The 24,475-nt window shown below is 37.8% G+C and overlaps 1 protein-coding gene across 1 annotated transcript in view; it reads right to left on the reverse strand.

The window, feature by feature from the left end:
- Nucleotides 1–24,475, reverse strand: part of LOC145983900 (sorting nexin lst-4-like) — a 69,719-nt gene that overhangs the window by 13,982 nt on the left and 31,262 nt on the right. The window contains exons 4-9 of the mRNA XM_083117010.1: nt 20,760–20,895; nt 14,939–15,072; nt 9,216–9,344; nt 6,990–7,104; nt 5,233–5,467; nt 1,403–1,584 (exon numbers count right to left, since the gene is read on the reverse strand). Coding sequence (XP_082973136.1) covers nt 1,403–1,584; nt 5,233–5,467; nt 6,990–7,104; nt 9,216–9,344; nt 14,939–15,072; nt 20,760–20,895 — 931 coding nt within the window. The remainder of the gene's footprint in view (nt 1–1,402; nt 1,585–5,232; nt 5,468–6,989; nt 7,105–9,215; nt 9,345–14,938; nt 15,073–20,759; nt 20,896–24,475) is intronic.

Below are 24,475 nucleotides of genomic sequence, written 5' to 3' on the forward strand. Positions count from 1 at the left end.
TTGTTTTGTTTTATGCCAGGGAAAGGTTGTGTTCTCTCACAAGATAATCTTCTCTTACCAGTTAATCCTGTAACGGACAATGTTCTAGTGAATGCACATAAAATCCAATATTCATTCTGTCCGATTATCTCCAGTCTCTTGTTCGCGCCAGTGTGACTACTGTCAAGATTCTTCCGAGTTTCACTTCTTGCAATAAACTAGATTGTTTTCCTTTCCGTAGGTCTCCCTGCAAACGGGTTTCTTATGAACTAAAATTGTAAGAATTTCGTGGAAGAGCAAGGACTTTGCACAATTAAAAGAAAATACAGTTTTTTATGACTTTTTGCCACAACATGCATCCCGTGCATAACCGATTGTATAACTAGGTTGGATAAATGGTGTTAACCGTTTCCTTGGAATCTTTGTGTCCGCTTTAAGCTCAGTGTTCTCATTTTGTGTAACATTTTTTACACTTTCTTTAAAACGTACAATATTATTATAAAGTACATATAATGCTTATTTTCTGAGCTACCACCAAGTATAAAACATCCTTTGTGGGGGTAATTTGTACTCTACTTTATTTACACCTGAAAACAGGTGCCATCTTGGAAAGTTTGGATAACTCGAAGTCGTTTAATACGAAGTTGACATTTTTTGGTCCCTTGAATTTCGTATTAACGAGGTTTTCCTGTATTGTAACATTTATCACTATTTTGAACACTTTCAAATTCTTAAAATATTAGTCCAGATCTGCAAGAGTATCATTCCTGATATTGTGTTATTAGCTCAGCCATAAAAATAATAAACAAACTAAATTATATATAAATCTAGTTACAGTGGAACCTCGATTTTACATTTTTCAGGGGACCCAACTGTAAAACTTACAATGTGGGAAAATGTAAAATCGAGGATTTTACAACATTTTGCTATTGGGACCATCAAGACTGAATGTATAATGTGGAAAATGTAAAATTCAGAAACATAAAATCAGGGTTCCACTGAATTTATGTATATTACCAGATGATAGTTGTGTTGCATACAAGAAGAAATCACATTTATTTATTTACTTTAAGTGAAGAAATAAACATTATAAGTATAAAACATACACAACACTATATGTGTATATCATTATTATTCTCTTGTTGTCAAGTAAAGGTCATTGGAACCCTGGCCGCTTCTTCTTCGCTATCTCTTGACCAGCCCTGTTGATAACTCCGAGATGGAGTCGAAAGCTTGGACAGACTTTAGAAGTAACTTTCATCATGCTGTTTATTTGTTGTGTGTGTTTTTAACAAGAATGTTGCTGGAACATGATGTAAGATGTTTCTTCTTAAATACACAGTACTTATTTGCATTTAATACAAATTTTGGACCAAGAAAGAACATAGAAAGCTAATTTGAGTTACATAATGTTTACTCTTACCTGCAGAGCCTTCCATTTCAAAAGCATGTCCTAATGCACTAAAAGCCTGACCAATTCTTTGATATTCCCTTTTGTATGGCCCTTGATGTTTCTTTGTTTGATCGAGTGAGGTTGCCATCAGATTCTTTACAGCTCCATCCATTCCATGGATGAACTTAAAACAACTGTCTGTCTGCTTTTCACTAAATTCAAAAAGCAGTAATAAAAGGTTTAAAAAAATAAAATAGCACATGACATTGAATAAATTCCAGCAGAATTCATTAAATATGGTGGAAAAGTCAATAATATATAAAATTCACATAATTTGTCTAATATGGAATACATAAGAAATTTTTCAACAATGGAAAGAAAACTAATTGTAAATTTTCCACCTATCAACATCATATAAAATACTATCTAACATTATTTTAAGAAGTCTGATCCTGTACATGAATGTAATTATTGGTGATTATTAACTAAAGGAGAACTAATTGAAACTTAATTAATGATAATAACCTATTTGAATCACTTTCTAAATTCCAATATTTTTGGCACAATATAAACAAATGAAAATGGTATTAAAAAGCAAATTCAAATTAAAACATAATTCAGGTGATGTATGTTGCTTTTATATTCAGAAACATTTGTAGTCTCATTTAATATCTAGATTAAAATATACAAACCAGTAACTTTGCTGGTAGTTCAATATGGATGTGAAACAGCACAAGACAACAAAAATTAAAGAGTTTTAGAAAATAAATCTTGAGAAAGATATTTAGACCTAATAGAGGAAACAACAGGTGAGTGGAAAAGGAAAAGGTTACATAATATTGAACTTGCAACTACCCAGTGTGGGTAGTTCGTTGCAATAATTATTTTATAGTAATTAAAGAAATTGACCAATGTCACTTAACACTGTATTATTCAGCATTTAACTAAAATCACCATAGTAACCAGCAACACAACAGAAGAAAATCAATATTCAATAAGGTGTACAAGAGAAATTTCTTCATTCTTTGTGAATATCACCTGAATATACAAATGAGAAAATAAATAACATAAGTCAACTCTCAATTCTATGAGTCCAGATATAACGACCCTCTCGAAGTAACAACCCTTTTCCCGAGAACCGTGAAAAATGTAGACAAAAGTTGAAAAATTTGGGAAAAAAAAGTTGAAAAATTGAAGGAAATCGGCCGAAAAATACATTGTTTTTTTTTCACTCATTCCCTTCACAAGCGCTCTACCGTTCACCGTTCACAATTGGGTCTGAACTAAAAATAGACACCACCACACCATGCCCAAGTGATATCCAATAGCATTTGACTTCTGCCCTCCTCTCCCTCAAGCGCACCAATGTTACCCTGTACCCGACAGCCGCTATCAAACGTGCCACGCTTGTTTTGCCACGCTCGCTTTTAGATATGCAAGAAGGAAGAGAAGATCGAATGAGCTTGGATGTTATTTTTAATCGACCTTGACTTGTTTCCTTGTCCTAAAAGCTGCTGAAACGTGCGGAGAAGGGGGGGGGGGGGGAGCCCGAAATGACTGCTGGACTTGCAGTGTTTGACAATGTGTATGGCAGGTCAAGCTCTTTCATCGGTAAATACACCACCTTGAGAGATAAGATTGCAGGAATGTTCCAAAATACAGAAGCATGGCACCTTGAAGTCTGGCCCATCTGTCCAGCTCTGACCTAGAGTTCCCCAGGTCTTGGCCTTGTAGCCAACAACTTCCGGTAACTGCATTCATTCAAAACGTGTTCTTTGTTCCCTGTAACACTTCATAAAAAAGCGAAACTGTTAAGATATAATCAAAACCACATAGACCAACTAAAGATCGTCAACCGCTTAATGCGTTGTCATCCAGGTTTCCACAAAAGTTTACTTCGATCTTACGTGCACCATAACTCCCATTTCCCACTTCATACGTTTTCCTAATTGTGTCGATGTCATAATATTTGCCAAAAAAAAGTGTTCCATTGGCTGACTGACTTCTCCCTTTTTTCCTGTCAGCAAACGTGGCCGACTGTTTCAGCCATGATTTTCTTGCTCGTGTATGCACACGGGCTGATTACAGGTGAGGGTGGAAGTCGACCTCCTTTCCTTTGATGTCTAAAATGGGGCAACCAGTTCTGGATATATTCTTGAAAACGAACAAAAATCCATAGAATAAGTAAAAAAAATGACCCTCCCCCCCTTTCCGCAGCTCATTCTCCGCCACTGGTGTGCACGGCAATGTTGATAATTGCAGAATTCAGGTCCTTTTTTTTTTTTTTTTTAATGCTGTTGTCTGCTTAGGAAATATTGCCCGTATTATTGTGTTGCATGGTAAAATGTAAAGCAAGGGTCATTTCTTTCTTCTTTACACTCCTGTTAAAAGTTTTGTCTTAGACAGTTGCGTTATCTTTAAAATGCCGGGATTTTTCTCTTCTGCCACCTGTTGCTCGAACTTCCAGCTGGTCTCCTTGTTTTTACACTGCAGCTGGCACCAGTGTTTTGTCTAGCATCTGCAAAGCTCTTGCTTGCCGATAACAGCAATGACTCATCCAGCACGAAGGAAAAAGTTATTGTTTTGAATGATAACGAAATTCGATCTCCAGAAAGGAAAACAAGAGTTAAAATAACTTCATGTTCTGCACCTCCTGATAAGCAAAACTTAAATTCAATTCGAATCAGCTTTTCTTCAGAACCATTCATGTGGGAAAAAAAGTGCACAATGTAGGAATGGTTGCCGAGACTGATTAAAAAGACATTATTGAAGGGGAAAACTTTTGGAGGAGCGGGTGTTTGACATCAAGAATACGCCTAAATAATCCAACACTAAATCGTCAATTAACATGAGAGTAAATAACAATTTACCATTTTGATATGTGAAAATGCACAGGTTTCATAAAGCTTGTTTTGAGTTCATTTTATGCTGATGGGCTAATCAGGACTAAATATACAGTTTAAAGTGAAATCGAATTCGAAACCCGAATGATTATCGAGTGCGATGCTGTTTAATGTGTCCTAGAATATGCATTGGGTGCAAACAGATCGCTTGTGTGTTTCCTTTTTCAGGCTGGATTACAATATAAGTCGAGAAAGAGTTTGGACTGCTCCCTGGAATGGGGGAGGGGGATGAATATGAAGGTGGTTGAAAGAAAGAAAACGACTTTTTTTACGATGTTTACACAGACGAAACAGAACGAAATTTACAGCCCCGTATTTTCTTTTTTTCTGGTGCCAAGAAAGGTTGTGTTGTGTGTCCCGACAGATCTTATCTTACAAGTTAATCTTGTAACAGAAAATGCTCTAGTAGATCTGTTAAAATACAATATTCATTCTGCCCGATTATCTCCAGACTTTTGCTGGCGCCAGTGTGACTGGTGTCAAGATTATTCGAGTTTCACTTGCAATAAATGAGAGATTGTTTTCCTTTCCATAGGTCTCAGTGGAAACGGGTTTCTCACGAATTAGAATTGTAAAAATTTCGTGGAAGAGATTGAGAATGTGTGGGGCCCTGCCCTCACACTCTCTAAATGTGCCTTCATGGCACGGTGTTACGCATATACACACGGAACTTTACCTTACCTTTACCTGGCATTATTAGAATACGGTAATTAAATCAAGAAGACTTCAGTAGGACAATCATGTGACATGCGTGGGACAAGATAGAAATGTTTACAGGATCCTGGTTGGAAAACCTGATGGTAAGGGACCTGTAGGAAATCCAAGGCAAAGGTGGAATGACAATATTAAAATGGGCCTGAAAGAAGATAAGGATGGTCAGGAGCGGATTGAGAAATTTACGTTGCTGCAGCAATGAACCTTTGGGTTTAGAAATGCCAGAGAGTTAGTCCTACTTACACAACTGCAATATCCAATGGATGTTCAGGAGCTTGAAAAGTTGCAAAATAATTTGCACCAACAAGTTCATCTTTCTCTGCTATTCGTTTCCCTGTTTTCCATCTCTTCTCATCTGTACATGTCATGAAATGCTGCCAGACAGAGCATCTAGACAACACTGGATGCCTACACATGCAGTTCACAAATTTCTGTAGTTGGACCCTGCGGTGCTCTATGAACTGCTCTTCGTACCTTCCTATGTGAAAGAACAAAACAAATATCAATGGATTTTCCTGTCATTTTTAATAATGCACGCAATTCATCATAAATACATGCAAGTTCAAGGATGGGAATGCCAAACATGATAAAAAAAATAATTAAATAAACAGCAAACCTGATGGGCCTCCCTGATGACTGTTGCCTGTGGGAACATATTTTGGTGATTCAAATCCTACTTTATACTGTAAGTCTAGCTTATCTATGCAAAAATTGACTACAAAACTAGGATGTTGTTAGTGGGAAGAGGAGTGTACATGTATCCACATGCACATAGTGGATAGCGAATTGGCGATCATATGGTCAATGCTTTCAAATGAAAACAGCTTTGAAATGTCTAGTGTCTTTGCACATCAAGCTTGTAATTAAGGTCCTGATTGCCGAGTTGTAAAATCCAGTTCTGGATGACTACAATTTGTTTTATTATCCAACAGGAATTCACCATGCTTTCAAATGGCACTGTGCAAACTGGTCAACTCTAGTTGTACGATAGAAGCAATAAACCATGTGATTCACACATTTCAATAAAGCAGTCTTGCTTGTGACTTTTCCTGAACTGAGGTATCAAGCAAAGAAGAAAGCTGCAGCATCAGTCACTCTTGCCAGTACTGGCATTTCATGGTATTGAACTGTGTATACCATCTGCCGACTGCTAAATATCTGTCAATTTGCTATATCCTGTGTGCACATGCATAAAGCAAAAAGTTAAGAAGTTATATGGATTGTGAAGGTTACGATTTTTCAATTTATCTGTCAACTTCTTCCAGAAAAAAAAAAACAATCTGCTGGCACCATTTATCAAGGCCCTATGCCTCCATCTTCAGTAGTAATGAAGATATTGGCATTTGAAATAAGGAGAGTATGGATTTCAAATAATCTCCATTATTTAAAATGCTCTTTCTATCCTAGAAAAAACTGCGGCAAGAGGGGTGAACAGGACAGTCAGTAAGTAAGTAAAAAGAGCTTGAGCAAACCAACCTTAAGATTGCGCACTTAAGAACATTATCATTTACAAAATTATTTTTCTTTTAATTTTTGGACATTTCTGTCTAGCTTACTAGTTTCTCTGCTTACGGTTCACCCAACAATTTGTACTTCCACAACACTTTCAACAAAAATTTAATCTCTTTCTTTTTAAATTTGCATACAAAATGGTGTTTATTCAACTAACAGATAGTCTTGTTCAGTTTAGTATGCCATAATTCACATTGGTCATGGTGGAGTGTAACATCCATTTCAGTGCAAGACACTTTTCCTTATTCATTAAACATTAAATGTAACAAGAATTGATATGGTTGGTTGGTTGATTTGGTTTTTTAGTCCACTTTATGCACAGTAAGGCTAATTGGGACTGGACCTACAGTTAAAAGTGAGATCCGAACCACAATGTGCCTCCACCAGGTATCAAACCCGAGACCCCTTGATTACAAGGCGATGACGCTACCACTGAACCATCGGGGAGGCCCAAGAAGAATTGATATGGATTATTGAAAAATCATTACCTGATATCTGCTTGTCTGGCAACGGTGGAATAGGTATCAAGCTAAACTTGTCTTCTAAACGTTCATGCAACCAGTCAAAATGTTTGTATCTTCTCGAGACTTGTATGTTGGTTGACTAAAATAAAGAAAATGAACATTTAAATAATTTTACTCAGAACATGAGCCATTCATGACAGCAGTTAATTGGTATAGAATAGGGATGTGATAAATCAAAATTCCAATAAACATCTGTCAAGATTAGGATATCAAAAGTGGTATCTCAATAACTAAAGAAAAAAACAATAATTAAGTCACTTCTGATTTCATGATGGATGCGGTAAACGCGGTTTAAAATTACTTACGTGAAATTTAGAAATTTCGTATTTCCGCGTGGCACAATTTAATAGTTAAATCCGATTAATTACGAAGATCCTCTGTCTTCTTTCACTAAGGGTATCTGGAGCGGAGATGGTTTGTTTGTTCCCGGGTGGTGGTAGTTGCAATTTCTCCCGTTCGGCGGCGCTGGTGTGTGTATCCTGGTTTGAGTCATTTGCATCCTGTTGTCAGGTGGCACTGCCAGGTGGTGGTTGAGGGGCTGGGTCATGCTGCTCCGTGCAGTGCAGTTCCCATTTCCAGCGTGGCTGGAGGGGGGTCGAGTATGCGTACCGCATCTTTTCTTTTTCTGGTAGGAGATCTTTTTGAGGATGGGGTACCAAGTTGGGTGTGCCTGTCCATTGTCCAGGTTAAGGGCTGGTTTCTGTTGGATGATAGCATGGGTTTCTTTGACAGTGTTATCTATGACAGAGCCGGTTGGGTGAAGTATGGATGATTCCTTTAATTTTTGAAAGTTTCAAAAGAGAGATCAAATCATTCATATTTCATACAGGGCAATGCTTTGTTTTGACTCTGTCATACTTTGTGACTTTCAGTATGATTTTTGTAAGTTCCTTTGTTCTGGAATCTGGATTTTGCCACACAAAAAATATTGTGTTTGGAGTGTGGTTACTAGGCTGGAAGCTGAATGGTCTGGAACTTTGTGTGTGCGTGTTTCATGAAAACAAGGCAAATTTCACATGACCTGTTTCTGTTAAATAAATTTTAACTACAGTTTCTTTTTGCAAGGAAAACCCCATCCAAGTCATGCATTCATTAAGAAGATGATTATTATCAAGAACCAATTTTTTTTTTTCAAAATTACAATTTTCAAATCTATGGTATCTTGATTTTGTGTGAACAAAGAAACTGAAAATTTTCTAGTCCTTTAATTCAAGTACTAACAGGTATTTTGTATTGTAATTTATATGTATTGAAATACACAAAATATCCTAATCCTGCCATCTAATGAATGTAAGTAATTTGAAATGAAATTGTATTTAGTAGGGACGAGCCAATATGAAAGTTTTGCCAATGACAATAAGAACAGATATAAAATTTACCAAATGATAACCAATAAAGTACTAATCTGACATAAAATTACAATTGTTCTATGAAGAACTTGCATGTTTATTCACTTGCTTCATTAATGAACAAAACCAAGCGACTTAAATGGTTTTGTCTTAGAAATTTCTAAATATGTAGTTTCCTTTTCAAATCAAAACCCATTGCAGTCACCTGGGTATGCACATTAACCAACAATTTATGTTATTTGAAAAACATTTGCAATTTTTTCAGATCAATAAAATATTGGTTACTAGTATTAGTATATTTATCAGTATCAGCAAAAATTTCACATTAGTCAATCCCTAATAAACATTAATATCTGTGTGTGTACTTGATTGCAATGAATACGTCATCAACCTATGAAGTGTTTTTCAAATAATTACATATGAGATACACAAATATTAAAATAGTTGTAATTTACTTATGAAATCACTTTTTGTAAATGTTGGAGCATAAAATTAATGAAAATTAGGATTTTTTATTTTGTTTTCCACGATAATAAAATTCTGCAAAACTGTTTCATTGCATTTTCTGTGGTCCCTGCAAGATACCCAGGCTCCTGAAAAGTATCAGTTGGTGTCAGTACATCAGCATCAGTTCCGGTTCAGTCTTAGATTTTAATGTACTTTTATTCTTCATAGTAGGTGAGAATATATTTAATCTAATTACAAATTATTGGAAGATATTTTGGTGAATACCTAACGCAAAGCATACAATTGAATAAAACTATTATTGGAATGCATTTTGTTATTCCATACCACACACAACTATATCTCAAACTATTAAAAAATATTATTAATCACTCACTGTAGGTGTTAATTGGTATGCAATAAAGCTTTTCAGTCCTTTAAGTTTTGACTCCTTTTTGGGTGAAGCAACTACACAAGAATATGGTTCCGAGTTTGGTTGCCACATTATACTTCCATCATCAGTTTCCTAAAAAGCATGAAATGACAATAAGTTTCTAGCATAGAGTTACATACAAATTATTGTTAGAAACAAAATTACAGATATTTTAAACATTATCTACCTATAAGGAGTAAAATGTTAGTAAATATTATGTACATAAGCTGAACAATGCTGAAACAATCTAATGTAAATGGTTAGTCTTGACCCAAAAATAGTTGCAACATATTCAAATCAGGGAAGATAAATGTGAACTTACACAAACAAACAATTTCATCATGATTACCTAATACCGTGCATCCAATTCCTTGCGAGGCCGAGAGATTGGGAGAAGTATGGCAGGCAGCGCTAGCGAAGATGCCGACATTTTCGACCAGTAACGTCCCTCTTTAAGTTTACCCTCGAAAGCATTTTGCTTCGCTCAGAATCGTTTGGAGGTTTCGAATGTGCAACACTGTATCAAGATTACGTTGCAGACTAAACTGTTAACCTTTACTCTCCTGATGATACCGTATGGTATGATCAGAATAAGGTCGTACTGCCCCGATGATACCATATGGTATCATGGTGCTGATTACGAAATAAATGTGCTTTTTGGACCTTCATAGTCTTATGTTTGTGTGGAAACTCGGACACCGGTCTGGAGCAAGCCTGAGAAATTCACATTGATGACCCCCCTCACCCCCCTCCGCAACATATCCATGATACATTTCCGAACAGAGTTTCACATTTTGGCTCATTATTCAACTTGTATGGCACCCAGAAACATGAAACATGTTTCATTCTCTTTGGAAACATCCATTCTTTGAAAAGAATACTAAGATTTGTGCCTTCTCCTCAAAATAGCGGGAGAAAAACTTCAGATTTTTCTATTTTTTTTCTATTGAAATTCGGGGGTCGCGCACCCCAAACCCCCTTTCTCGGTTTAGCATTCTGAACTGTACACGGTTGCATGCTCTGATGTTTTACCTGCAAAACAAAACTTATCCGAAGTAGATTGCTCCCATAGTGCCAGAGTTACAACAATTTTCCTCCAAAAATGCAATTACTTATTTTCATTAAAAAAAAATCACATTTTGGCTTATTATTCAACATGTATGGCACCCAAGAACATGAAACATGTTTCATTCTCTTGAGAAATGTCTAATCTTTGAAAAGAATACTAAAGTTCGCACTTTCTCCCAAAAATAGCGGGAGAAGAGGGGGGCAAACTCCAGATTTTTATGTTTTTTTCCCATTGGAATTCGGGGGTTGTGCCCCCCAAGCCCCCTTCCTAGGTCCGGCATTCTGAATTGTACACGGTTGCATGCTCTGATGTTTTAGCTGAAAAACAAAACTTATTCAAAGTAGATTGCTCCTTTAGTGCCAGAGTTATAACAATTTTCCTTCAAAAATGCAAATTACCTATTTGTCGTAAAAAAAAAAAAAAAAAAAAAAAAAAAAATAGCTTATTATTTAACTTGTATGGCACCCAAGAACATGAAACATGTTTCATTCTCTTAAGAAATGTCCATTCTTTGAAAATAATACTAAAGTTCGTGCCTTCTCCCCAAAATAGCGGGAGAAGAGGGGACAAACTCCAGATTTTTATGTTTTTTCCATTGAAATTCGGGGGTCATGCCCCCCAAGCCCCCTTCCTCGGTCCGGCGTTCTGAATTGTACACAGTTGCAAGCGCTGATGTTTTAGCTGCAAAACAAAAGTTATCTGAAGTAGATTCCTCCCATAGTGCCAGAGTTATAACAATTTTCCTCCAAAGAGTGTTCAAATTTAAAATTCCCGCTGAGAAGCCAGAGCGAGAACCTGCTTGGGAGTCTAAAGGTCAATGGTTTTTGTGAGCATCGCATGCAATCTGAAAGCTCCGGGATTGAGTTGTTCTTTCCTTTGTGGCTATAGTTGCCCTGGACAGAGCTACGAGTGGAGTGAGGGACAGACTTTGAACCAAGAGTGGAATAATTTCGTACTGTGTGAAAGAGTGTGGTTTTTGGTTACTTGCCGTGCTACTTCTTTGTGTTATTGCAGTGTGTGTGTGTTATGTGTAAGTGATTCAAATGCCAGCCGCAAAGTTCACATTAGAACAAAGAATTTTTATGTATGACACTTACGTGAAAACACACTCATGTCGAGACGTGTGTGGGCAATTTGCACAGAAATTCCCTGGCGTTTCACCTCCAGGTAGAGAGATGGTTATACGTCTTGTCCTTACATTATGAGAAAATAGAGTCTACCAAAACAACCCTCATAGTATTGACAAACTAAAAGACAATATAAGGGCAGAACTTGGAAGAATTATGGAAGAAGTTCTTTTGCGTGTGAAACAACATTTCATCAAACAATGCCAGGAATGTGTGAATGTAGGTGGACATCACTTGAACAACTCTTATAACACAGGTTAGTGCTAGTCTTGCAATATTAATATAAATATCTGCATGCTAAAGATATGTCAACAAAAATAAGCAGGACATTATTGGTCGAAAATGTCGGCATCTCGCCTAGCGTCGCCTGACACACTTCTCCCGATCTCTCGGCCTTGCAAGGAATTGGATGTGTTGGTTTCATAACGATCTAGAAAACATGGTTTCATAACGATCTAGAAAACAGGTCAATGTTCTTAAATGTACATCTCTATATTTGTACTGTTTGATATACAGTGTGTACAAAAAAGAATGTCCTAGTTTTAAATTGTTATAGCTTATTGTAGAATACATGAACAGTGTTCGTTCAATGTTCATTCATGACTTGAATGTTTGAAATTTTATTGGTGTTCATTAGTTCTCCATTTTCAAGGTTGGCGGCGCTGGTGTAGCAAAGGAATAGAATAGGCGAGATGGCGAGCCCCGAGCAGAAGTCCTTCTGTGTTCTGAACTTGGCAAAATGTGAATCAGTGATATCTGTGCAGCGTGTTTTCTGTGCGAAGTTCCATGTTGAAGCTTCACTTGCGAAGAACATAAGATGTTGGTATAAGCAATTTGAAACCACAGGCTGTTTGTGCAAGGGAAAGAGTACAGGTCGGCCAAGGGTTTCTGCAGAAAATGTTGAACGTGTCCGGGAAGCATTCGTTCGTAGTCCGAAGAAATCTGTTTGCAAGGCCAGCAAAGAACTACGAATGCCAGTGATGACAGTGTGGTCTATTTTACGAAGACGTCTACAAATGCGTCCATACCGGTTACAGCTTTTACAAACTTTGCTTCCTATCGACCTTGTTAAACGTTTCGAATTCGCAAATGAAGTGTTGCAGCATGAGGATGATGATGAATTTTTACATCGAATTGTTTTTAGTGATGAATGCACATTTCATGTTTCGGGACATGTTAACACACACAATGTTCATATTTGGGGGACCAAAAATCCACACGAGTTCATGCATTGTGAACGACACTCACCTAAACTCAATGTGTTCTGTGCAGTGTCTTGAAGTCAAATCTATGGGCCGTTCTTCTTCGCGGAAGAAACTGTCACAGGGGTAACCTACCTGGATATGCTTCAAGAATGGTTGTTCCCACAACTTCTATCAGCTGAACCAGAGAACTTTATCTGGCAACAAGATGGTGCTTCCCCTCACTGGCACACTTGTGTGCGGGAATGGTTAAATGGTGTGGTCTCAGACCGCTGGATTTGTCGTACTGGAAAGAATGACAGGACTTGCTTGTCATGGCCCACCAGGTCACCTGATCTGACCCCTTGTGATTTTTTTTTTGTGGGACTTTATTAAAGATGCTGTATATGTACCTCCCCTTCCAAATGATCTACCAGACTTGCGACGCCGAATACGAAGAGCTGTAACCTCAATCACTACAGACATGCTTGTTAGAGTGTGGGAAGAGCTGTCTTATCGTTTGGATGTGTGCCGGGTCACAAAAGGGTCACATTGAACATTTGTGAACCAAAAAAACTGTGAGTGTTACTCTTTCGTTAATATATATATCATTGTTGTACACCAAATATGTATGAAATAACAGAGGTTCAAAACTAGGACATTCTTTTTTGTACACCCGGTACTTCTATAAAATGTTAAATATTATATGCACAAAGATATTTATAAAAGAAAATTTCACAAAATGGCATGGTTTACAAAACTGCACAAAGGCAAAAGAATGAACAACTTAATAACAAGTTAATACCTGGATGTGTTACAAGTCATGTTTCAGTCAGGAAATCAAAGTAAGAATAACAATGTTTTTTGATTGATTGATTGAGTTGGTGTTTAAGTCCACTTTATGCACAGTAAGGCTAATCAGGACTGGACCTACAGTTTAAAGTGGGATCCGAACCACTATATGCATCCACCGGGTATCGAACAATAACAATGGTGAAGGAAGCCTTTTTGAACAAAGGGGCTCACTCTATATTCATCAATATCTTTGGAATAAATTTAAATGAAAATTTAATTTTAGGGTGAGAGTGTAGTTCCATGTTGTCTCAATAGATGGCACAGATCACAGAGCATGAAGGTGTAATGTAATGTTCTCAGATGGCGATGAGCGATAGTGCAGCAGTTTGGGGCATCAACAGTTTTTGGATGCTAATGGTGGCCACTTTGAAGACTTACATTGACTCTAAAATTCTAAGACACCTCTCAGGTACATTAAATTTTTGTATAAACATAGTAGTTATGATTTCAGAGTAATATTTTTATTGTTATTTATTGCTAAAGTATATAACGTTTTTTTGGGACACACTGTGTATATATATTTTCCTTGAACAAAGAACTAAGGTATAATAATGTATGAAGTATTTTGTGTAGAATATAGCATTGTATGGTGCACAAACCTGATGCTATGATGGAGTGCCGAAAAGTGGATGTACAAGCTTTAGACATGTAGCTATGGCTAAGATTGGAGTGCATGAAATGGATAAAGTCAAAAACCAAAAAATAAAATCGCTTGGACTTTGGCTTACAAAGGAACAATTTGCTTCAAGATGCACTGGAAAGAATGGTTCATGGAGAAAGAACCCAAGCAAGGAGATATCAACTGGAAGATGATATTAAGTGGACCCTATCTGGCATGAAATGCTTTGGGCTCTGACTACGGGATGTGTGAAGGTTTGAGTCTCGTGGGGGAAGCACAACAACTTTTCTCCTGAGATTTTGGCCTGTGTATGGGACTGACTTCACCCACCATTGTGAGGAAATTGGGGAGCTACGAATGAGTATGGTAACATGGTCATGGAAACCTACAATGACTGGGGGTTCGTCGTGCTGACCACACGTCACCCCATAACTGGTTGGATGATCTTCCACCTCGGCAGGTGGGAGTGAGGCCGGCAGTCAGTAGGTAGGCCCTGGCCGTCATGGGCTGTTGCACCACAGGTTATTATGTTAATTAATATGGACTTGATGTACAATATAAAGTTTCACACTAGAACAAATCCTGTGACACCTTCATTCATGTAGCACAGATTACCTCAAGTCTGGAAATTATTTGAGCAGTATCAGCCCTAGTTCGATGACAGATATTGGATATTTATGATAAACATAATTTACAAGTTGTTGAATATCAAGGTAATGGTATTTTTCCACACTCCAGATATTGCTACTGCTTTCCTACTCTTAACCTGCATCAAAGAGCTATCACAGTACAGCCCAAAACAGGGATCATTTATCAGAAAAGAGCTTAGTACTTACCAGTATGTACACCTTCTCGTGTTCTGGCACACTGCTCTTTAAGGTTCCTAATACATAGCTTTCTACTCCAGACTTTACAAATGCTGAGAAACGATTAAAATTTCTTCTGACTGTAGTCTTTCCTTCACCTTTTCCTACAATAATAAAAACCCATAATAAGTATCAGTACCATAAAATATTTAACTGAATGCAGACATTCATTGAAGAAGATTGGCAAATGTACAGGGTTATCCATTTGGGTATGGATAAAATAAAATATTAATAGAAACGTAAATGTGATAGTAGGGAAATTTCTGTGTTAGCGTTTTCGTGTGTGAAACATGGGAGTTTGCTGTAGTGTGTTGGCAACAATGAAGTTTGAACGGATTCGTTATTGTTAAAATTACTAAAATGGCATTTACGAACCAGGCTAAATGTGTCCTTTTGCAATCTTTATTGGCCAAAAGATGGAAGAACTTGAACAGAAACTCTCAGACAATGATAGTTTGAAACTAAAAATCACACAGGTTTTCGACAGAATCAATTGAATCACCATTATGAGTTGTGCAGAGTTCGCAATGGAAGCCATGTAGAAACCTGAAAACTGTACCAAACTGTTAGTAGTGTACAAAAATAAAAACTCCCACCTTTCAGTCTTTTGTATACAATATTTCACGTAATTACATTTAACCAAAAAAAATTCACATCCATTTTATTTTATCAATACCCAAACGGATCACCCTGTATTACCCTGTACAGCCCAAAGTATTTAATTACCCATCATCAAGTACATAGCTTTTATTCATCCATATCTCTCCAAGAGCTAAATAGCAGAACAGAAATGATCCAAGTTTCTTTTGGAAATATTGAAATCTGAAATAATGTGGAAATTTCCATATTAAGGATGATCTTCAGGTATCTTCCATGGTGTTAACATTTTATCTGTACTGGTGGCCACAATTAAAGTTGTCCTACTCAGAGGCCTCTGGAACTCGATTGAAGCAACTGATTGCACTGAACCTTTGTATAGAGACTATGGAGACCATAACGAATGCTGAAGAAACAAAAGTGGTTCAAAATTTCACCACCATGTTGAAATGTGGTGCTGAAGTAACAACAACTAGTAATTTGAGTTTATGTCGGTACGGCAGTATTCAATATGGGCCCTGTCAATGTGAACGACCCTTTGCAAGCATAAGAGACGGTGATATCAATGGGTGCACAAAGTATTTCCTGTGATAATGTTCACTGTGCACCAGATTTCAGAGGCACATTTCAGCCTGGTGGGAAAAATTTGAACTATTTCTTTTTTAATCAGCAATCACTCCTCCATGGATGGTCTCCATAGCCTGCATACCAAGTTTCAGCACAATCTGAAAACCGTAATTAGCAGAAAAGGGCACTTCCAAAAAGCTACATTCAAGAAACATTCAGGGAACAAATGAAATTATGTAATAAGATTACCAACAGGAAAAAACAATCTGTATTCATGACTTTTCAACTTTATAACCTTATAAACAATCCATGCCTTGTGGATGGAAGATTTTATTGCCATTTGATTAAGCTCGCAATGGCTGTTAGTTTCTAGATGTTAAAATCCTCTAGGGAATATACATAAATCAGAATTTACTGTACTCTCTACTAATTATGCATGCAACCAACACCAAATTTGCACAATCATTCATATGCATCTTTGGTAAAATCATATTTCTCATTTAACTAAGGCTAAGCTAATCCCAGTTTGAACTGAATACCAAACCAATACTTGACAATTGCAACAGTTCAAAGTAGTTCAGAATATTTACACTAAATTAAACTCTATAGTGAAAAAGTATTGGTTTTGATTGACTTGGTGTTTTGAAGTCCACTTTATGCACAGTAAGGCTAATCAGGACTACACCTACAGTTTAAAGTGGGATCCGAACCACTATGTGCCTCCACCAGGTATCGAACCCGGGACCCCTTAATTACTAGGCAACAAAGCTACGTGCCATCGGGGAGGCCTACAAAAGGATTTGCTCTGAATCAGTGATGAATTCCAACCAATATCACTAGTATCCTCTAAATCTAACACGAGATCAACATTTTGTTCTGTTGGTCCCACACAAAATCTAGATCAGAAATTCACTGTAATTTGTATTTTGTCTCTGAGCAAAAGAATATCAAATTAAATAGAATAGTGTATTTCTAAATTTAAATGGGGGTTCAGTTTCCTGATATGCTCCATAAACTACTTATGATACAATGATTTTCATAAGGTTGTACAAAATTTAATTCATCTTTATTACTCACAGCATGTGGTTGAGCCATGTTCTCAATTGTCCACCACACATCAGTCACACTTTTAGAATGTGTTAAAACTAGTGTTGGGTGATATATAGTGCAGACGATATATCACAAATTGAAAAAATATCATCTAGGTGATATCAACTAGATGATATAGCGTCACAATATTTTGGTGATATATATCATGTCAGGGATATATCGTCACGATATTTTGGTGATATATATCATGTCAGGGATATATCGTCACGATATTTTGGTGATATGTATATTATCACCAATATGACAATATAAAAAATATCTTATCATCTGTGACGATATATTGCAATATCAAATTTCCGATATTGTACATCCCCAGTTAAAACCCTAGGGAAAGCAGCTTTTATATGAAGAGCTTTAGTGTTAAACATGGTAAGTGACATTTTGGTTATTTTTGTGTTACAAAGTAAAATGTACCATCCTTCAATTTTCAAGTGAAATTGCCATGTCATACAATTTGCATTGCACTCAGTGAAGCCTTCTGAAATTAGTAAACACAACACTAAAACAATTTATCTACAGCATAACTTCTAATAACATTTTTTCTTAATGAACTCAGAAATGACCAAAATGTCACTTACCATGTTTTACACCCAAGCCCTTCATATATTCCCAATCTTAAGGCAGGAGTTCAAGGTTGTATGGTGAATGAAGGACACTGCTGCAAAAGCAAGGAAGATGGGAGGGAAAGGTCGCCTGGCATACAGAGGCTTCTGGCATTTTTTGTCATTGGCAGGTCTTGGAAAATGTATAAAGCAGGAAACAAGAGTAACGGTAAATATAAGATTGAGATAAACATCCTAATGTTCAACATGTTTTTTTTTTCTTCAGCAAATTAGCTGAGCAGATTAAGAGGAAGAGGGACAATTTCCCCATGGTCTTTCTCGCTGCGGCAGGTGTTGATCACTGTTGCCAACTTCGCTCTTTTGGAGCCAGATCTGGCTCTTTCGTGCACTCATTTGGTTGTGCACTGTGGCACCTGCCTTCTGCACCACTATGATGCCACCACTGGCTCCGGCCCACAAAGTGACGTGATATTATTATATTGGCTGCGTCTCCCACCCCCTCTTACATCTCCAGCTACTTTTATATAGCGCCATGGCTGAGGTGAAGATGACAATATTATTATCCGGGAATCATACGATCATCGGTGGATTATTGAGATGGGTGACGCTGCCAAATCTAGGCGGTGAAAATTAAGAATAAATTGCCATCACTTTAAAGCTAACGGCAACAGCAGCGACACCCCACCCCTCTGGCACCTAAAATTATCCTAGGAGGCACTTTATGCAGCCTTCGTTAATCTACCTCCTTGAAAGTCATCTTTAGCTCTATTAATGGCGAAATTTAGCTCTTTTATGCACATTAGGTTTGGTAACCCTGCCAGGATGGCCGTATGAGGTAAGGAGAAATTTATTACTAGAGCCCGGAAGTTTGGCAAAATGCCTCTTTTTATCTACTGCATATATTGATAAAATTTTTCCGGATATACGTTTCTTATGTTGTTTCAAATGTTTTGGAAGCCTTTTCATTTTGCCTATTTGGGACCCCACTGCCTATTTTTAATTATAATGCCTTTTCTTGCCTTTTTCAATGAAATTTGACCATTTTTTTAAAAAAAAATGTGTATATAAATTATTTTTCTCCCAAAAAACGTTGTTGGCATTTATTTTTCTTCCGTTTATTATGTGAATAATTTTCACCTTATTTAAGTAATATTGAACTTACGCATGTTTCAACATTGCTGAAGGAGAAAAGTGTGAGAAAAATGTATTTCATGCCGAGTCAGGATATTGCCTTTCGGTTAACATTTCTTGTGCATGATTGACTGCTGAAGTGGACAGGTTGATTTCGAACACAAAGAAAATATTTCTGAAATCTCCCTCTCGAACCCGAAAATTTCAGGAAGTTGCGATTGAGCTTAGTTTACCTCAGCAACCAGTCTTGACGAGATAGGGAACCTGGATATCAGCAGCTATATATTATGCTAACAAGCTTCAAAAAATCAGCGAGGTGATCGATGCTCTTCCAGAAAATGAAGCGGCTTCAATTCGTGAAGTGAAAAAACTCCTGTGCTATTCAAGTTTACTTTTGCACATTATGGTGCATTGCCAGAGACAATTACAATTATAGCATCCATGAAAATCTTCGAGGAATCTATGCAGCAGATGATGGAAGTGCCAGGAGAAAAGGGGTGAGCTGTTGCGGAAAAGTGAGTGCAAATGAGGACTTGAAACAATTAAAAACAATTTGTGATATTCTAAAAGGTGAAAATGCTGTTACCAAAATGAGTCCAGCTACATTAGCTTGTTATATGTATGCTCCAATAACTTCTGTCCAAGTAGAAATATCATTTTCTATTATGAAAAACATTCTCTCTGACACACGACTATCAATGAATGTTTATTACTTAAAAAAGCACCTTGTAGTTATGTGCAATCAAGACGGAGAAAATTGAAATGCTCTTCCCAATTTAGATTTTAACATTTTGCCAGAAATTATAGATAAAAGTAAGCGACTTCTAAATGTGCCTTTTTTTTGGTTTATTTTGCTTTTTTTTCATTTTAGTGCCTATTTAGCACATTATAAATGCCTTTTTGCCTGCCTATTTTAACGAAAATAAATGCCTGAACTTCCGGGCTCTATTCATTACACTTATGGAACCATTATTTTATTCATTCTCTCGAGAATATCAAACATCTAATGACGTAGAAAAGTACATGGACGGAAAAAGGACACGTTGAACTATGTCATAGTAGTAGCTAAAGTGGAAACTCCCATTTGATTAGTTGTAACTTGATGTTGAAGTTGATTTCCCATAAGGAATACATGGGATTCTGTAGATAGTTATTAATCATATTTTTCAAACATCCTGTCTAACTTACTAATCAACTTGAAAACCAGTTTCCACTTGCAACATGGATAGAAATTCATACTCTCTTGCATAGTAATCCCTTTTTTTAAATTGCAGTGCCCAATCCGACAATATTGAAATAAATGCACAACTCGTGAGTAATTGTCCCTCTTCGCCTTAAATGGGTAAACTTGCTTGCATCCCTTCCACCCCTTGGAACCTTCACTGTCTATTTCTCGTGATTTTGTGAATTTAAAATAACAATTTAGCAAAGATTAGTGCAATATAGCAAACTTTGGTGTATATGGAGTACAGCTTTTCTTTCTTTCTGTGCTTAATTTTACCTTTTTAATTATTTTTCAATAATATGTTTCTCTCCTTTATATGTTTTCTCCCTTCTGCCCCCCATAAAACGTATAACTGAGATTTCACTGTATTACCATTCAAGTTCTGCACTGAATTATGCAATTTTATGTCAAACATGCACATTATGAAACTTGTAATTTTTTCAACAACTTTAGTTGTATTACATTTTCTCTCTTAAGAAACAAAAAAGGATATGTGCTTTCCATATATAGCTTTGAGTTATGTGATTCCTTCATGCTCGTTGCTAATTAAGACATTTGCATCAATAAAGTACTATAAAGAACAAAGAAAGCTTCTTACCCATTGAACTAACATCACCAGCGCTTCCAGATTTGGTAATCCTGGTTGGAACTCCAAGACTGCTGTGATTTCCTGATTGTGTTCCACCTTCTGAATCATCATCCCAGTCATCATCCCAATCACCTCCTTCATATCCCTGCAAGTTATTCAAGTAATACTATTACAAAATATGAAATTTTAGCATTTCCATAAAATTGGAAAATAAAATTGTAAATAAACCACACTGTGAATAATACACAATTTAAATAAAAACAATAAATAAAATGTCAATTTTTAACAAATATGGGAGCAACAAATTGATCAGTAGACAGTGATAATCAGCTGATAATGATATATCAGTACAATTGCTCATAATTTAGCCACTAAATCATCTTTAGTTCATCAAATCCTGAACTTGTGCCTACCACAGCCATTCCTTTGAGCAATCAGCAAATTAAATGCCCAAGCATTGAAATTGATGGATAACATGTCCCCAACTTGCAGACAGATGGATCTTATGATTTGCACAATAGGAAGTTGGCTGGAGTTACTACCACACCACATTAACAGTCAGACCTTGCTCCAAGTGATTTTCACCTGCTTGGACCTCTGAAGAGGAGGAGGAGGGGAGGAGGAGGAGGAGGAGGAGGAGGAGGAGGAGGAGGAGGAGGAGGAGGAGGGGAGGAGGAGGAGGAGGAGGAGGTGGTGGTGGTGGTGGTGGTGGTGGTGGTGGTGGTGGTGGTGGTCGTCGTCGTCGTCGTCGTCGTCGTCGTCGTCGTCGTCGTCGTCGTCGTCGTCGTCGTCGTCGTCGTCGTCGTCGTCGTCGTCGTCGTCGTCGTCGTCGTCGTCGTCGTCGTCGTCGTCGTCGTCGTCGTCGTCGTCGTCGTCGTCGTCGTCGTCGTCGTCGTCGTCGTCGTCGTCGTCGTCGTCGTCGTCGTCGTCGTCGTCGTCGTGTCGTCGTCGTCGTCGTCGTCGTCGTCGTCGTCGTCGTCGTCGTCGTCGTCGTCGTCGTCGTCGTCGTCGTCGTCGTCGTCGTCGTCGTCGTCGTCGTCGTCGTCGTCGTCGTCGTCGTCGTCGTCGTCGTCGTCGTCGTCGTCGTTCGTCGTCGTCGTCGTCGTCGTCGTCGTCGTCGTCGTCGTCGTCGTCGTCGTCGTCGTGTCGTCGTCGTCGTCGTCGTCGTCGTCGTCGTCGTCGTCGTCGTCGTCGTCGTCGTCGTCGTCGTCGTCGTCGTCGTCGTCGTCGTCGTCGTCGTCGTCGTCGTCGTCGTCGTCGTCGTCGTCGTCGTCGTCGTCGTCGTCGTCGTCGTCGTCGTCGTCGTCGTCGTCGTCGTCGTCGTCGTCGTCGTCGTCGTCGTCGTCGTCGTCGTCGTCGTCGTCGTCGTCGTCGTCGTCGTCGTCGTCGTCGTCGTCGTCGTCGTCGTCGTCGTCGTCGTCGTCGTCGTCGTCGTCGTCGTCGTCGTCGTCGTCGTCGTCGTCGTCGTCGTCGTCGTCGTCGTCGTCGTCGTCGTCGTCGTCGTCGTCGTCGTCGTCGTCGTCGTCGTCGTCGTCGTCGTCGTCGTCGTCGTCGTCGTCGTCGTGGTGCGTGGTGGTGGTGGTGGTGGTGGTGGTGGTGGTGGTGGTGGTGGTGGTGGTGGTGGTTGATTCCTGGGGTGGGTGATGTAAGGTTGGAATAATAATAATAATAGTCGTCGTCGTTGTTGATTCCTGGGGTGGGTGATGTAAGGTTGGAATAATAATAGTCGTCGTCGTCGTCTCCTCCTCCTCCTCACATGATTATCCTCATAAATTATGCAAAAAAAGGGGGGCAGAAGTTGGTGCTAAAGCATTTTATTGGAACAAACTCTTTGAAATATTTTTTCAACACTTTCAATTTCACATCAGCTAATAATGGAAAACAAGCACACAAACTGTATTTTTGAATGGCAGAAAATGAATGATAAATGTATTCCGAAGATAATTCTTTTTGTACATAACATGTATAACTTTCATGTACACGATATATTTTACACATATGCAACATGCTAATACTAAATTGTGTACATATTCAAAGTTTATTCAATACATATATACAACACATATTATTTAAATACATTACAGAAAACAATCATATTGCGAGCAAAGCGGGGAAAAATTTTTACGAAATGTATTTTTATTTGCATAAAATTTGAAATCGAGGGAGGGCAATTGCTCCTCTGTGTGCCCCTGCAGGTGCCCTTGGCCTTCAATGTTTGCCCCCCCCCCCCCACTGGTACTGGCATAACATTCTCGATGGTGGGAGACTTGAATGAGTATGAGGGAGCAAAAGGGGTCCCATGCAGTGCTATAGTCTGCAGTATGGTGTTGTTCACTAAGGAGAAGCACGAGCTATTCCTCAGGGGCAGAGGATTTTATTAATAAGAAGTGCTTTACATACTGCCAAGAAATTTCATCATAAACAAACATATGCTCTCATTCCAAAATATGCTTATTGAGTACATTCTTTGCAACCAATTTTGATGTGTGCCTTAATTGGATCATCCTATACATACATTTACACTTAATTAGTAATGGAATTTTCCTGTATCTGTATAATAACATTAAAATATAACAGTTATCATAGGCACCACATATTTGGCTCATTAGGAACTATGTCTCTCAAGCAGGCAATAATATGTAAATAGTGTGTTTATACTATCTAATTTGAATCACAAGGGCCAATGTTTGTTACATCTAACCAATGCATGAGAAACCTTTTGACAGGAAAAATCACTTAAGTTCAAATCTTAGTCACAAGTAACTGAAATATATCTAACAAACAGTTGGTCAGAAAATTATTTCATTAGTTTTCCTTAGGGATGGGCCGATATAAAATTTTGGCCGATACCGATAAAGTACCGATATAAAATGTACCGATACCGATATTCTACCGATCCGATATAAAATTAGAAATGGTCCTTGAAGAACCTGAAATGTTAATTGGTCTACTTAATAAATGTGTGTTTCGAGGTGACTGCAGTGCAAAAGAAGTTCAATATTTAGACATTTACTTTTTTAGAAAGAAGGGCATGGAGATCATCCATAAAAATTACAACAAAATGGCAGAATTTTGCACTAAATTATAAGACATTTATCGATATATCGGATTGGTAAAATAATCGGTAATTTTACCAATAAACCGATACACCGATATGCCTATATCGGCCGATACCGATAGAGTACCGATTAATCTGTCCCATCCCTAGTTTTCCTCCTTAATCTTATCTCAATAATTAAGCTTTTACTGCATCAAATGTTTTACACAGAAATGAGATTTACAATATTTTAAGCATCTAACATACTATATACATGCAAAAGAAAATTATAATATTGTTAGAGGTGCACAATATCTGCTTTTTCTTAAATACAAGTATAATAGTGTAATATTACCAATAATACTTACTGGATGTATTCATGATCAAATAGAAAATATATCAGTTGCAATGGCTAGAGCTAGAATGAAAAGTCCTGATGTAAACACCCTTCACCAAAACCATTTATTTCTGGTTAGGATTCTTATTGTCTCCCATTACATCTTTAAAACTTGTAATGCAGCGGAAACTGGGGATGGAACTGTTTAATTAATGTTCATCTACCTTACTTCAAAATTACAGGATTTTGTTGTTATGAATATAAAATATAGTTAAATTATTAAATTTCTTGTTTGGTTATTTTACATTGCATTTCAACTTCTCTGAGCTCGCATAAGCCAATGGTTAGCAC

This window comes from Lepisma saccharinum, chromosome 2 (genome assembly GCF_977018435.1).
Source record: "Lepisma saccharinum chromosome 2, izLepSacc3.1, whole genome shotgun sequence".
In the NCBI taxonomy this organism is placed as follows: Eukaryota; Metazoa; Arthropoda; class Insecta; order Zygentoma; family Lepismatidae; genus Lepisma; species Lepisma saccharinum.